At 35.0% G+C, this 13,435-nt stretch overlaps 1 protein-coding gene across 2 annotated transcripts; it reads left to right on the forward strand.

Moving 5' to 3' along the window:
* Positions 1–2,795: 2,795 nt before the first annotated feature.
* LOC111485355 lies at positions 2,796–13,386 on the forward strand. 2 transcript variants are annotated; one of them, XM_023132190.1, is made up of 11 exons: positions 2,796–3,360; positions 4,795–4,894; positions 5,026–5,311; positions 6,819–7,012; positions 8,214–8,384; positions 9,600–9,914; positions 10,409–10,567; positions 10,978–11,127; positions 11,277–11,483; positions 11,608–11,646; positions 11,828–13,386. In XM_023132190.1, exons 1-11 carry the CDS (start codon positions 2,997–2,999, stop codon positions 12,843–12,845), a joined length of 3,003 nt encoding a protein of 1,000 aa, XP_022987958.1. In that variant the 5' UTR covers positions 2,796–2,996; the 3' UTR covers positions 12,846–13,386. The 2 variants fall into 2 exon arrangements, with proteins under 2 accessions (XP_022987958.1, XP_022987959.1); XM_023132191.1 differs by having other exon boundaries at positions 11,280–11,483.
* Positions 13,387–13,435: the final 49 nt, after the last annotated feature.

Below are 13,435 nucleotides of genomic sequence, written 5' to 3' on the forward strand. Positions count from 1 at the left end.
ATGTATTACTTAAAGTCAATATTTCTCGTTGCATATTTTCTCTTATGTTTGTTGTGTTCATATGATTCGAGCAGGTGTGTTGTTGTGTGGTCCTAACAATATGGATGTGATATAGATCGTGATACGTTTGACGAACAATTATAAGTTCCTTATATTTTATCTTTCATTTTAACGTATGGATATGATCTAGACTATAAATATAAAACACCGAGTAGTATTATATAACATGCAGAAGAGAAATACTATCCCCACTCGGATCAAGACATAACTTTTACTTGTTCAAATAACAATTAAGGTGAAGCAAGGTCAGGAACAACGAATCTCTTTATGATAAACAGATTCATTTTGCAAGTTCGTTATTACGGGTAGTTCCTACAAAGGCGGACTAATGGTTTAAGAATGGATCATTTAAGAGTATGAACTTTCCAACCAAATTCAATAAATAACGAGCTTCATTACAACCTTATTTGAGGGGTTGATAATTTTTATTAATTCATTTTGACTATGTCAAAACTGGGCTGCTTGCCACGTGGAAGAGCAGAATTTAAAGCTTGTCCAGCGTGGATTTATGGCCATCCCACAGTATTATGTTTGGTCCAAAAGTCAAACGTTAGTCGGGGAAAAAAGTGTCGTTTAATTAATAATGTACTGCGTTTTGTCCGTTTATTTAACAAGCAATAAATTTTTAATTTTAGAAAGAAAAAAAAATAATTTTAATGGTCAGAAAAATAAATAAATAGATAAAATATTTAGTTGCAAGGTGGGATCATCACTTTATCCAAGACGTGCAATAATACCGTCATCTTTCAATTGTGTTTAGGGAATTCCTTGATCGTTTCCTTGGCAGATGATAATTGCCCATTTTTAGAGTCCTATTTCTCTCGATTGATAAAATAACGCTCGGGAGCTAGGAGGACCTGTCAGCTAGGAGGACCTGTCATAAGGGAATTTTTCTTTTCACGGTAGGGGAAGGTAAAGCGGGCCCTGTATATGCCCATGACGATCAAGACAAAACGACTTCTTTAAAAAAAGTTGATTTTATCGAAACTGATTAAGTTACGTAGTGTCACTAAGATTTTGAACCGAGAAGTAAATGTGCAAGCATGCATTATCACCTCATTGGTCGGAGATCCTTTGAAGATTAGGTGAACGTTGAATCACGATGGCCCATTCAATTAATTAGTTTCGAAAGTCAAACCACCTTTTCAGTCTCCCAATCCAACTCTTACTTTTCATCCCCAGATTTCTCCATAAAATCTCAAACCTTATCTTCCCAACACACCCAAGTGAGCCAAGTCTTTTTATAATTAGGGTTTAAATTTTATTGTAAAGAAGTCGTTCATAAGAACAAATATTACGTAGTGTCATACTATACTTGTTTTAGATTAAAGAAACGACAATTTTCCTATAGTATAGTTAAGCTGCCTCAACGTCTCATTTTGTCGTACAATTAATTAGATCATCATCTTTAAAGGTCTTATGGTTTATAGACACTAACACCTAACACCTATTAGCAACGCTCGTTTTTTTGTTCATTTTGCAGTATGAATTTTTTCATATCCACAAAAGTTTCTATTTTTTTTTTCATGGACGGTAAAAGTAAAAGGAATATCAACCATTATGATTTTACAAGTACGAGCAATCTTTCAGTATCTTGTTCATTCATACAACGATGAAGAAAAAACTACGTGAATAGTTGTAATAAGATAAATAGCGTACTCATCGACGACCCTAAATGATTGAATATTTGATAATTTTGAGGGGAAAAACTTTTGATACCACATGTTGCCATTATTGATTATTCACTTTCAAAGTTGATAGCAACTTTGACCCTTCAACAAAAATTAATGCATGCAACCAACTTGGCGCTTTGCATTCATATTTAAACCCATCAAATCATCTAATTTTTATTATTATTATTATTATTATTTTGGAGGTCAATGCTAAATTTTGAGATATTAATTAATAATTAAAACTTTTGTACCAAAAAAAAAAAAAGAGGGCCTCTTCTAAAGGCAAGCCCAAATGAGGGGGTACAAGCCCAATTCATAAAGCCCAACTCACAAGCCCATTAGAAGCCCACTGGTTTTTTTTTTTTTTTTTTTAATAATTTGGAAACATGTTTATGAATTGGATTCCAATTTAAACAATTATCTTAAATAAAGTACGATCAATAATTGTATTATACAATTTAATTTTAGAGGATTAATAATTGTTAATTGGTTTATTTTTATTAAAATAATTTTAACTAATTCAATCTTTATTTAAATTTCACTTATATACTTAAATTTTAGTTTTTTAGTTTATTTTGTAATAAATTTTAGTAATTATCTTCACACACAAGTGATTTTAATAAAATTAGATAAAATTTTAATAGTAAATATTTAGTACAACTAATATTTCAAAAAAATGGTAGAGCAAATTATATTAATGAGATATACTTATAAATTACATATAATTACAATAATTTATTAATAAAAGAATAATATATCTTAAATTTTAATTTAATCTTAATTTATTAATAAGTATATTATAAATGATATGTCTTAAATTCTAGGTTTTAATAATTATCTAAAATAAATGATTTTGTTAAAATTATACAAAAAATTAAATGTAAATAATTAATACCGTTATCAAATTAAATAATTAATTATAAGTTAAGAAATCAAATATTAATGTAAATGATAATATGGTAAATATAATAAAAGAAAAAAAGAGAGAAAAAATGAAAACAAAAAATAAAAATTCCTAACAAACCAAACCGCTCTTAAAATTTATACATAAAATGACAAAATTTGGAGGTAAATTTTTTAAAAGGAGAAGGATTTGAAAAACCCTAAATCGTTCTCTTTGTGAAACCAAGACCCGACACCAGTTCTCCGGCGACTTATTTTCTCTTGAAACTCCGGCGACAGACCATTCTCCACCTTGTGTTTATTTAAGAAGACCGCCACGATTCTGGGAAGCCCAATTTGGACTGCAACCTTGATTCATCCATGTCTCGCCGCAGCCATGTCGACGGCGGTGACAAGGAGCTTCCCGCCAGCGAGGAAGACGATGAAGATGATCTGGTTGATGATGACATGGAAACCCTCCGAAGAGCGTGCAGGCTTGCTGGAGTTAATCATGAGGATTATGTCAATCCCCAGCTTTCGTTGCCTGCCGCCGGAGATGCTAATCTAGGTTCTGATTCTGATGATGTTGATGATCTCGAACTTCTTCGAAATATTCAGAACCGGTTCTCGATTGCGGCCGATGAGCAGCCGCTGAGTATTCTCCCACCGGTGACCGCGGACGAGGAGGAAGATGATTTCGAGACGCTACGTTCGATTCAGCGGCGCTTTGCGGCGTATGAAAGTGGTAGGTTTTTCGTTATTATAAAGATTGCCTTATAAATGTCACGGCTATATTGGCTGTTTATGACTCTGCTAGTCTTGAAGTCCCTTGGAAGTGATAATTATTTCTCATTCTGAGCTGCCCACTGTCTATGGTATTTTCCAATGGATTTGGATTTCTTGGGAATAATTGCTGTCAAGTTCATGTTACCTCACTGCGATATTGATGATACGTTGGTTGATGTTTCTTTAGTTTGCAAATTACTTCCTTCAGTGCATTTAACCAGAATTGTTCATGCGGAGTATCTTTTATGATTTTATATATTTTCTTTGGAGTTATTTAATAGTTTTTGCCTTATTTTTATTTCTTGCACGACCTTGCATTTTGTAGCATGTATATAACTGCCCTTACTCTAGGTGTGCTTTTCACGAGTCTTTATGAGTTTTGTGCACATGTCTGATCAAGCTAGCGTATTAGCGAATGGTTTTTAACGCCACCAATTTGAAGTTGGCCTATGAACAATACAATCATATTCTTAATCTGTTACAATTTTGACACCTAATGCTATAAGTTTTGGGCTTTTATTGGTATTTTCTTTTAATATCATTTCCACTGTTATATGAATATACGTTTTTATAGGAAACGACAACAAACTTTATAACAACAAACAATCAAAAGGAGTCACTAAAAGCTCTAGTAGCACTGCTTTCCACAATCCTAGCTTTTCCCTTCAAATTCCAAGCTTTAGTCCTTGCACAATCTATAGCCAGATGGAGATTAGGCTCAAGGTCTAAACCTTCTTTGGAGCTTATCATCTGTATTAAGACTTCCATCGGCTAGAGGAACATTTTTACTTTCTTCAGGCATTTGTTCCTCCAAACGAACCTGATTTGGGGGATTTAAGCCTTTGTGGGAATGTTAGAAAGGCTTAAGAAAACTGACCTCGTCCAATAATTTCCACACCCATCAAGGGACGACACGATTTGATCCAACCCTTCTATGATAATCTGATCTCAACTTTCCAATTCTCCAAATTCACTTGGTGAGCATATAAGTGTTTGGTGATTTAGAGAACCCACTCCTATTCCCCCTAGCACCATAGCCAAAGCTGGCCACCTCCATTTCACTAAGTTGCAACCAGACTTCTAAACCCCATCATTTCAAATGAAGTCTCTGATGAGGTTTTCCATAGACTTTGATTCACATTCTTTGGGCCTAACCATTGAGAACTAATTGAACAAGGATGACCGTACTCCCTTTTGAAAGAAGGAGGCTCCTCCATTTGCATTGTTATGTATATTCTGTAGCTTGTTTCACTTAAGCTCTAAATAGTTCTTGCTCGTTAAAAATAGTCGTAGATTTAGAAAATTTTCAGTTAATTATTTCTCAATATGTATTGGAAGTTTCCTTCTACGGTTCTTTTTCCCTCTTACCATTTTCTTATGTACTTTTTTCCAGATATTTTGAGCAATAAACCTGATCAATCTTGTGACTTGGATGGGCCTCTAAAGATGGATTCTGACAACACAAATGTTGAAAGATTGACATCCTCAGAAAGGTACCAACATATTGTAGAATGTGCCCTACTAATGCTTCTTAGTAATATTTTTGTGCAAAACTGCTTCTTCCTTGTATGTTGTGCTGTACATCCCCAAGGTTTTATTGAGTGGTGATTACCCAATGTTGTAGGTCATCCATGGTAGCCTTTGAAAAGGGAAGCTTGCCAAAGGCTGCTTTGGCATTTATTGATGCCATCAAGAAGAATAGGTCCCAGCAGAAGTTTCTTCGTAGTAAGATGATTCACCTTGAGGCTAGAATTGAGGAGAACAAAAAACTCAGAAAACGTTTCAAAGTTCTCAAAGGTTTCCAGGGTTCATGTAGACGAAAAACAACTTGTGCCCTGTCTCAGATGGTAGATCCTCGAGTCCAGTTAATATCAGCTGGAAAACCACAACAGGCAAAGGATTCATCAAAGGTTAGATGATAATTATGCTTGTTACTGTATTTCTTTTGAACTTTTTGTACTTTCACTTTTACAAGTATTATTTGTTTCCTGTTTTGAGGAATATGTATATTAACAGTTTGTCTTCTTATTTTAAACACCAGACAAAGTTTTCACTAACTTCATAGGAGTTATATAGCCTGTCTTATCATCACAAGTCTCCCCATTTGTGTCCGTAGAAAAAACAGTATAATTATGGAAAGCGCTAGATAGAGAATATCAGGTGGAGCATTGGGCCAAATCCACTAATTTTGTCTCGCTGTTTTCTTTTTTCCTTCTAATAGAAACGCCACCCCATAACATTACGAGAACTCTTTTCCTACACGTATAAAAATCAAATTATGTACAATTGAAAATATTGAGAAAAAAAAAGAAAAAAGCTTCTCAATACGAATTAGTCCTAGATAGTGAATAAATCTTTAATTCTTGAGAAGGATGTTTAATCGTCTCGAATGTTACTCTGCATGAAACTTGCTTTTCATAAAATTGTTCTAGTTTTTTCTCTATTTAAAACCCCAGAAAGTAGCTTTACCCTAGTTGAACAAAAATATTAGCTTTCTTTTTCAGCCCCCTGCCATATGCAGTAAAGCAGCTTCAAAATGTTACTTTTTTCTAATAAATTGGGAGTCCAAGCTACCCTGAAGCTGCCTTGTATTTGAGAAATCCACATAAGATTAATGAAGCAGCGCAGATGGTCGATGTTTCTTTCCTTAAGAACTTATTGAATCATAGTGGGCCAATAGTTGTTCACATCCATGTTTTTGCCTTGCTGGACCATAGTATTAACTCTTCGATGACCTTTTGACTTCGTACCAGGCAGAAAGCCTGAAAAGGAGCTGTTTGTAAAGAAATGCTGTCTCTTACTTCCTCGAACAAGGATTTCACTGAAATTCAAGCCATTTCCAAATTTCACCCTCTTTTATCTCTACTTTCACCAACCTAGGTTCTCTATGACGATTTCACCCTCCTTTTTTGCCGAAGTTAACAGCAACCGTTCTGTTAATGAATGAAGTACGTTGATAAGAACAGATAGCAGCAGCAATGAACCTTTCCCTCTTAGAAAGGTAGTAGCTTATCTGCATTTCCAATCTGATAGATACATTTGTTTAGAGGTTATTGCATACTTGGTTACTGTTAACAGACTTGAAAGTGGCGTTGGTGAACCTGAGAGCTCTATGTTTTATAGTAATGCTGATATAATGGAGACCTCTACATTTTTGTGTGGATCATATCAAACAAGTTTTTGTGATCTCATTTTCTAAGCACGTTAATTGTTGAATTAACTGCTTGCTTTGAGTTTATGCACCATTTTTATTTGTTTTTTCCCCTAACATATCTGTTCTGTTGTTTCTGAGGATTGTCACTCAGTTCTTGATCTGAAAAATCTTCCTCTGGTTTTCTTTTCCTTTTTTTTCTTTTGCACCTTCTGTTTGTGCTTTACGCGTTTGTCTTATGTGGAGTTCTGATTTTGTTTCTGCAGAAGGACAAACGATTATCTGCAATGTGTTATGGCCCAGCTGAGAATTCTCATGTTGCTTGCTACAGAATAGCATTGACAAAGTTTCATCCTGTAGATCGAAAAAGATGGTCCAATTTTGAAAGGGAGAACCTAGGCAAGGGAATAAGACAGCAATTCCAGGAGATGGTGCTTCAGATTTCAGTGGATCAAATTAGGTAAGTTTTTGTCTATCATGTTTGCCTCATGCAATAATTTTGAGCAATCTGGTAGATAGGTAATGGACGTGTATTACAATGATGCCACAAGAGTCTTCCGTTCTCATTATTGTAAATATGTTTACTCTTTTAATTATATTAAGATAATTAACTAAATCCCACGTCATTCTTAAAGATTGTATTTGTTCAGAGATCCTTTGGTTCCCAGTTTGCTCTTACTTTCATAGGAGAGAGGATACTTACAAATTAAAGGATATGATTATCAAAAAATGGTTATGTAGAACCCATTTGATAACCATTGTGTTTTTTGATTTTGATTTTTGAAAACTGAGCTTGTTTTCTTACATTTTTTTAATAATGGTTTTCATTTTTGTTAAGGAAACATTTGAATTCTTAGTTAAATTTCAAAACAAAACAAGTTTTTGAAAACTTTTTTTTTTAGTTTTCAAAAGCGTGTTTTTTGCTTTAATTTGACTAAGAATTCAAACTTAAAAATGGTGAAAACCATAATTATAGTGTAGGAAATCTTAAACAAACATAAATTTCAAAAACAGAAAACTAAAAACAAAATAATTATAAAAAAAGGCACAGACATTTCCGTTTTAAAACTTCATCTGAACTTCACATCCTAGGTAGTGGTGTTTTAAGCTCTTATTACCTGTTTTCCTTGTCAGAACACAATGACAAAGTTGGAAAGACAATGAAATCATAGAAAGGTTTAGGCAATTGTGTTTTTGCCCAATGCTATTGGGGGCTCTTTTACGGAATATGTGGTTGGAGAGAATAAGAAAAGTTTCAAGTAGTGGAGGGATTATGACAGGAGATTTGGGATGTAACTGTACTTGGAGTGTTTTTATCTTAACTGTGCCTTTTCAAAATGCTAATGGAGCTCTTTCGAGGCAAATGTCGTTGGAGAGAATAGGAAATTTTTTCGAGTAGTGGAGGGGTTGTAGCTGGAAATTTGGGATGTAATGTTTTTTGGAGTGTTGTACCCAACTCTTTTTGTAACTACTTATCCTCTTTCCTACCTGTCTGTAGTCTATTTGTGACTCCGTTGCTATTTTGGTAGGGTTCAACCTATCCATTTTAATTTAATCTATGTATTTGTGTTTACCAAGAGAGAGAGGGAAAGCTGGTAATACCACTTCTCTTTTTCTTCACCTTTTTTTAGAAGCCTTACTGAAATTATGGTATTTGGCAGTGAGATACAAGGATTTTCAGCAGAATCAGATGATCTGGATAACATTCTTGCATCAATAAAAGACCTTGACATCACTCCTGAAAAGATTAGGGAATTCCTGCCAAAAGTTAATTGGGACAAATTGGCTTCCATGTATCTTCGGGGTCGTTCAGGGGCAGAATGTGAAGCAAGGTATGTACTGGACCTTTTTTTTTGTGCAACAATATTTTCGTTAAACCTCTACATTTCCATAATTTTTGTTTGACTGTACCTTGCATACAACAAGTATGGTTGAAAAACTGTTTTGTAACCTATCTTTCTATAATTTCATCGCTGGTCATTTATGTAAATCTTTTTTTAAAAAAGATCCATTTATATTCTTTTAAAAGCTGCAATTTCATCCTTTGTAATTGTTAACTTCATTTTCCAATTAAGCCATTTCTATCTTACCAAATTTGGTATATCGACCAATTTTGATGATTTGACGTTAAACTCAATTTTATGAACTATGTTGGAACTGCTAAATGTTTTAATTTAATGCTTTAGACATGACATCTATAAAACTGGAAGGTTATCCACTTGATATAAATGGGTTACCTACCGTATTTTGAAAACAGTACAATTTTTTATTTAATATCTGAGACGGGGCACAAGTTGCTTGAATACCATTACTTTTAACATTTATGGATAGTTAGGACTTGCTTGAATAAACCTAATACATAAAAGAATAAAGGATAAAGTTAAGACTTCTAAAACCTTATGACTAAATTGTAAATGAGATATATTTAGCCTATGTTTTTTTTTAATGGAGCAGATAGTATTTCTTAGTTAAGCAACATAGTCCGCTAGTACTTTTCTTGACGTGAAAAAAATACTATAGAAGATCCTTTCAAGAAATATTTGAAAGATGAGCTTGTCATCTTTCAAGAATTTTGGCCCTTAAGCTGTTATCCCTATGAATTTGAGGCTACTTCGTATGTCACTGATTTCCTCAACCAGGCTTGGATGAAATTGTTTGTTGATGATTGTATTATTTTACCTTCAATTTGGTAGATTATTATTTTCTCAATACAGAGGCTTTTGTTCTGGTATAAATCTGTTCAGTTCTTGACCAAGTACACATTGATTTTCTTTGAAGCATGCCAACTTCCATCAGCATCGCAGAGGTCTATGACGATCATCATCACAGATATATTGAACATTATTGGTTTTGAATAATAGTGCGAGGTCTTCATATTATAGTACAGGTGGGACCAACTTGTAACAAATGCCTTATTCAAACAGTGGTCTTCAATATGTCTGTGATGACAATCGTCACAGACATTTGTGATGTCTCATATTCCCTTGAATGACACATTTTCAATGTATATTTTCTGAGTTGATGATTTTCATTGATAATCCTTCCAGGTGGTTGAATTTTGAAGATCCCCTAATTAACCGGAATCCATGGACTACAAGTGAGGATAAGAATCTTTTGTTTACTATCCAACAGAAAGGATTGAATAACTGGATTGACCTGGCAGTTTCGTTGGGAACAAACAGAACTCCTTTTCAGTGGTTGTCTCGGTATCAAAGGAGTTTAAACGCTTCCATATTAAAGAGTGAGTGGACTAAAGATGAGGATGATAAACTTCGATCTGCTGTTGCTATATTTGGTGAGGGAGATTGGCAGGCCGTAGCTTCTACTTTGGAAGGGCGAACTGGTCCACAGTGCTCTAATAGGTTAGTCTTAGTTACATTATCTCCCGTTCATCCTTGCGTTTCTCGATATGAAAGAAAATGTTCATTGCAAGGGCTTGAGATGTTTAGAGAGATCTTACCATATCCATTGGCTTAAGTTCTGTTTAGAGCCTAACTATATTGAAATATACTCTAAACCTCCCACTCCTCAAGACTAAAACCATGAAACGAATTATCCAACTTCTTCCTTTCCCCTTCCCTCTATTTATAACTGAATACCACAACAAACTCCCAATCTAATTACTAATATACCCTTAATGTCCCAATAATACCCTTATAGCGCTCCTATCAGTTATCTGTTTACCATTATATTTTATTCATTTTCAGTTTCATTTTTGGAAGGAAAAGAAGTTCAGGGGAACACTATGATATTTGAATGATACTATGAATTTTCATCGTTGTATTGTTCTGTGACATATGGTTGGTTTTCTAGTGCAGTCATTCAACTGCTATAATGAATTTCTTCTATTGTGCAGGTGGAAAAAATCCCTTGATCCAGCTAGGACAAAAAGAGGCTATTTCACTCCAGATGAAGACAGTCGCTTGAAAATTGCTGTACTGCTTTTTGGGCCTAAAAATTGGAACAAGAAAGCAGAATTTTTACCTGGCCGAAATCAAGTTCAATGCAGAGAAAGGTGTGTTAAGTTGCCTATTTTATGCTCTGTTTTTATTTGCTTCATGCCTATTTTTCTGTTTTTCATTTTTTTTTTTTTTTTGTTTTGGGTGAGGGAGGATAAGTTCCATTAACTCAAGCTTGAATGCCAAAATGAATTTAAGAAAGCATCCAGAAAGGTCTACTATTGGCTTTGATTTATATACGTAATATCATATATAAATGTTTTCACTAAAGGATTTAGTTTGACAAGCCAATGCACAACCATAAACCAGCATCAAACCAACAATCTCTTCGACTCCTTTAACTTCAATTATTTAAAGTGTCTACCTAACAAGAGTACAAAAGAGAAGCTTAATGCATATTGTTTGTCTGATAGACAAGCAATTAGTTATTAGCTTTGATTTGACTTCTTATTAATTGTGATGGCAGATGGTTCAATTGTTTAGATCCTTCCTTGAGAAGATGTGAATGGACAGAAGAGGAGGATTTAAGGCTAGAGATAGCAATTCAGGAACATGGATATAGCTGGGCTAAGGTAGCTGCATGCGTGCCGTCACGTACAGATAATGAGTGCCGGAGGTAATGGTCTACAGATTACGTCTTTAAATTCCTGTTGATTCAAAGCTTTGTATTCAATAGAAGGAAGTTTGTAAATGTCAGGTGCTACTTTAAAATGTTCGGACTTCTCTTATTTCTATTATTTTTAATCATGTTTCTCTTCATAATAGGAGATGGAAGAAGTTATTTCCCAATCAAGTTCCTTTGCTCCAGGAAGCTAGAAAGATTCAGAAGGTTGCTCTTATCAGCAACTTTGTTGATAGGGAATCAGAGCGGCCTGCTCTTGGTCCTACTGACTTTCGACCTGTACCAAATTCACATTTATTATGTAATACTGATGATCCAGAAACTGCCCCAAAAAGAAATGTGAGGACGAGGTTAGTTAGAATATGACCCTTTTAATCTACTTTCTTATACTCGTATATATACATACATACACATGCATATATATTTGTTTTGATTTCAAGATTCTAATTTTTACTTGCATTCCTTGGTCTTCAGAAGGATGCCAGTGTCAAGGAATGAAAAGAGTGCTAATGGGTAGGTTATGCTTTTTCTTTATTGATTTATGGTCGTGCCTTCTTTTTGTTTTCTGTTTCTTTTAGTGGAGGAAATCTATAGTCACGCATGGAAGTTCTTGGTAGTTTTTTCTTGATGTTTCCTGCATTAGCATGCATGTTGGAGTTTGCAAATTGATTGAACTTCATATTTTTTTCTACAGTGATGCTCCAAAGAAGAGGAAATCAAATAACCAGAGGAATCGAGTTGATGAAACGGCTCAGGTGGATTTTGCAAGTAATACATCTTCTGTCCCAGAGGTTAAATCTACAAAACCTCAAAGAAAACGAACTAGACATGGAGCTTATACCACTAGGAGGAAAGGGGCTCCGAAGATAGGTTGTAATAGTGAGAGATGCGCAGAACAGAATTCGGACACTCGGAACCTTGAGGTGCAGTTAAATTGCAAGGAACCAGCAGAGAGGATCAACAGTGACTGCCCTGAGACTGTTGATGAGAATGGTATGGAGGTATTTGAGAACAAAGCTGCAGAGATGCATTCTGAAGGAGTTGTATGCTTTTCAGAACAAGAAGAAAATCAAAACTCTACCGGATCTTCTGGAGTGTCCGTACTGTCAGAAATGACTAATGACATGGACGAATATAACCCTTCTACTCTTCCTGATACAACGTTGCTGGCTAGTATTACTGCGGATGATATTATAGAAACGAAGGGCGTGAACGTTGCAGACAAAGATCTGGATGGCAGTAACAGTTTCTCATTACCACAAAGTTGCTTAGAACTCAGGACAACTGACAGTGAAGGTGTTGACAGCTATTCTGTGGATGAATTCACAGATAAAAGCCATGTGGTTTGCAAGCCCCAAGGCAGAAGGAAGAAAAATAGCAAAAGATCAAATAAGAGCCAGGACTCGTTGGTTTCTTGTCAACAAGCAGAGCTGGAGATGTCTGGGACAAATGAGCTTCATCGTTGTAATCAATTGAAGAAGAGAAAGCATAGCAGTACGAATACGAGTCCATTAGGAACAATGGAAGCCGTTGAAGAGGTTGATGACTGCACTCTCCTGGGCTTTTTGCAAAAAAGATTGAAGAGGACGACAACCACACATGGCAAGAAAGTGGATGGCAGTTCAAGCACTTCCCCTGAAGTTGATAATGACGACAATGATCCAACCCTTGCCTTGCTTCTCAAGGAAAAATTGAAGAGAAAAAAGCATTAAGCGCATAGTGGAAAAGTTGCATTGTTGAGATATTTGAAGTAACAACTTCAATGCATGAAGTTGATGGAGATGTCGGATGGAAAGGCTGTAGGAACAAAGCTTCTTCCTAAAGCGGCGCAAATGGGTAAATGCTAAAACTATAGGAGGTTTGATTCTATAGTTGCGGAATATTTGATTTTTGATTTAGCGAAGAGGAGTTGGAAGTTTTCTTTAGTTATGTGGGCCATTTTTTAAAGCTGGTTTCCTTCCCTTTGAGGAGAAGGGTGCTGGTTGCCCCATATTCACAGCGAGCAAATTTTGAAGAGTTGCTCAGTAGTGAAAATAATCTTTCTTTTTGTACATTTCTCACCATCTTTAGTATGTGTATAGGTTTTTATTATTTTCTCCGTTCTTTTTTTTTCGGGATTCAAACTTTTGCCTACTAGAGAAGTACATGTCAATTATTATAGAGTTATATTCCTTTCTTTTTTTCTTTTTATAGCCGAGGATTGGTTAAATATATGTGTAACTTGGGTAGATTATAAGCTTCCAATTTATTGTGAGACAGAAATAAATTGTAGATTCGAACTTTTTCTTAGATCACAATCAAT

Source organism: Cucurbita maxima, unplaced genomic scaffold (assembly GCF_002738345.1).
Source record: "Cucurbita maxima cultivar Rimu unplaced genomic scaffold, Cmax_1.0 Cma_Scf00010, whole genome shotgun sequence".
Classification (NCBI taxonomy): Eukaryota; Viridiplantae; Streptophyta; class Magnoliopsida; order Cucurbitales; family Cucurbitaceae; genus Cucurbita; species Cucurbita maxima.

Bases quoted from the DNA above. Each gene is read 5' to 3' on its own strand.
- LOC111485355 (XM_023132190.1), top strand. From the start codon at position 2,997: ATGTCTCGCCGCAGCCATGTCGACGGCGGTGACAAGGAGCTTCCCGCC. The intron at 4,895-5,025 runs GTACCAACATAT...CCAATGTTGTAG, and splicing joins AGATTGACATCCTCAGAAAG to GTCATCCATGGTAGCCTTTG. The intron at 5,312-6,818 runs GTTAGATGATAA...TTGTTTCTGCAG, and splicing joins AGGCAAAGGATTCATCAAAG to AAGGACAAACGATTATCTGC.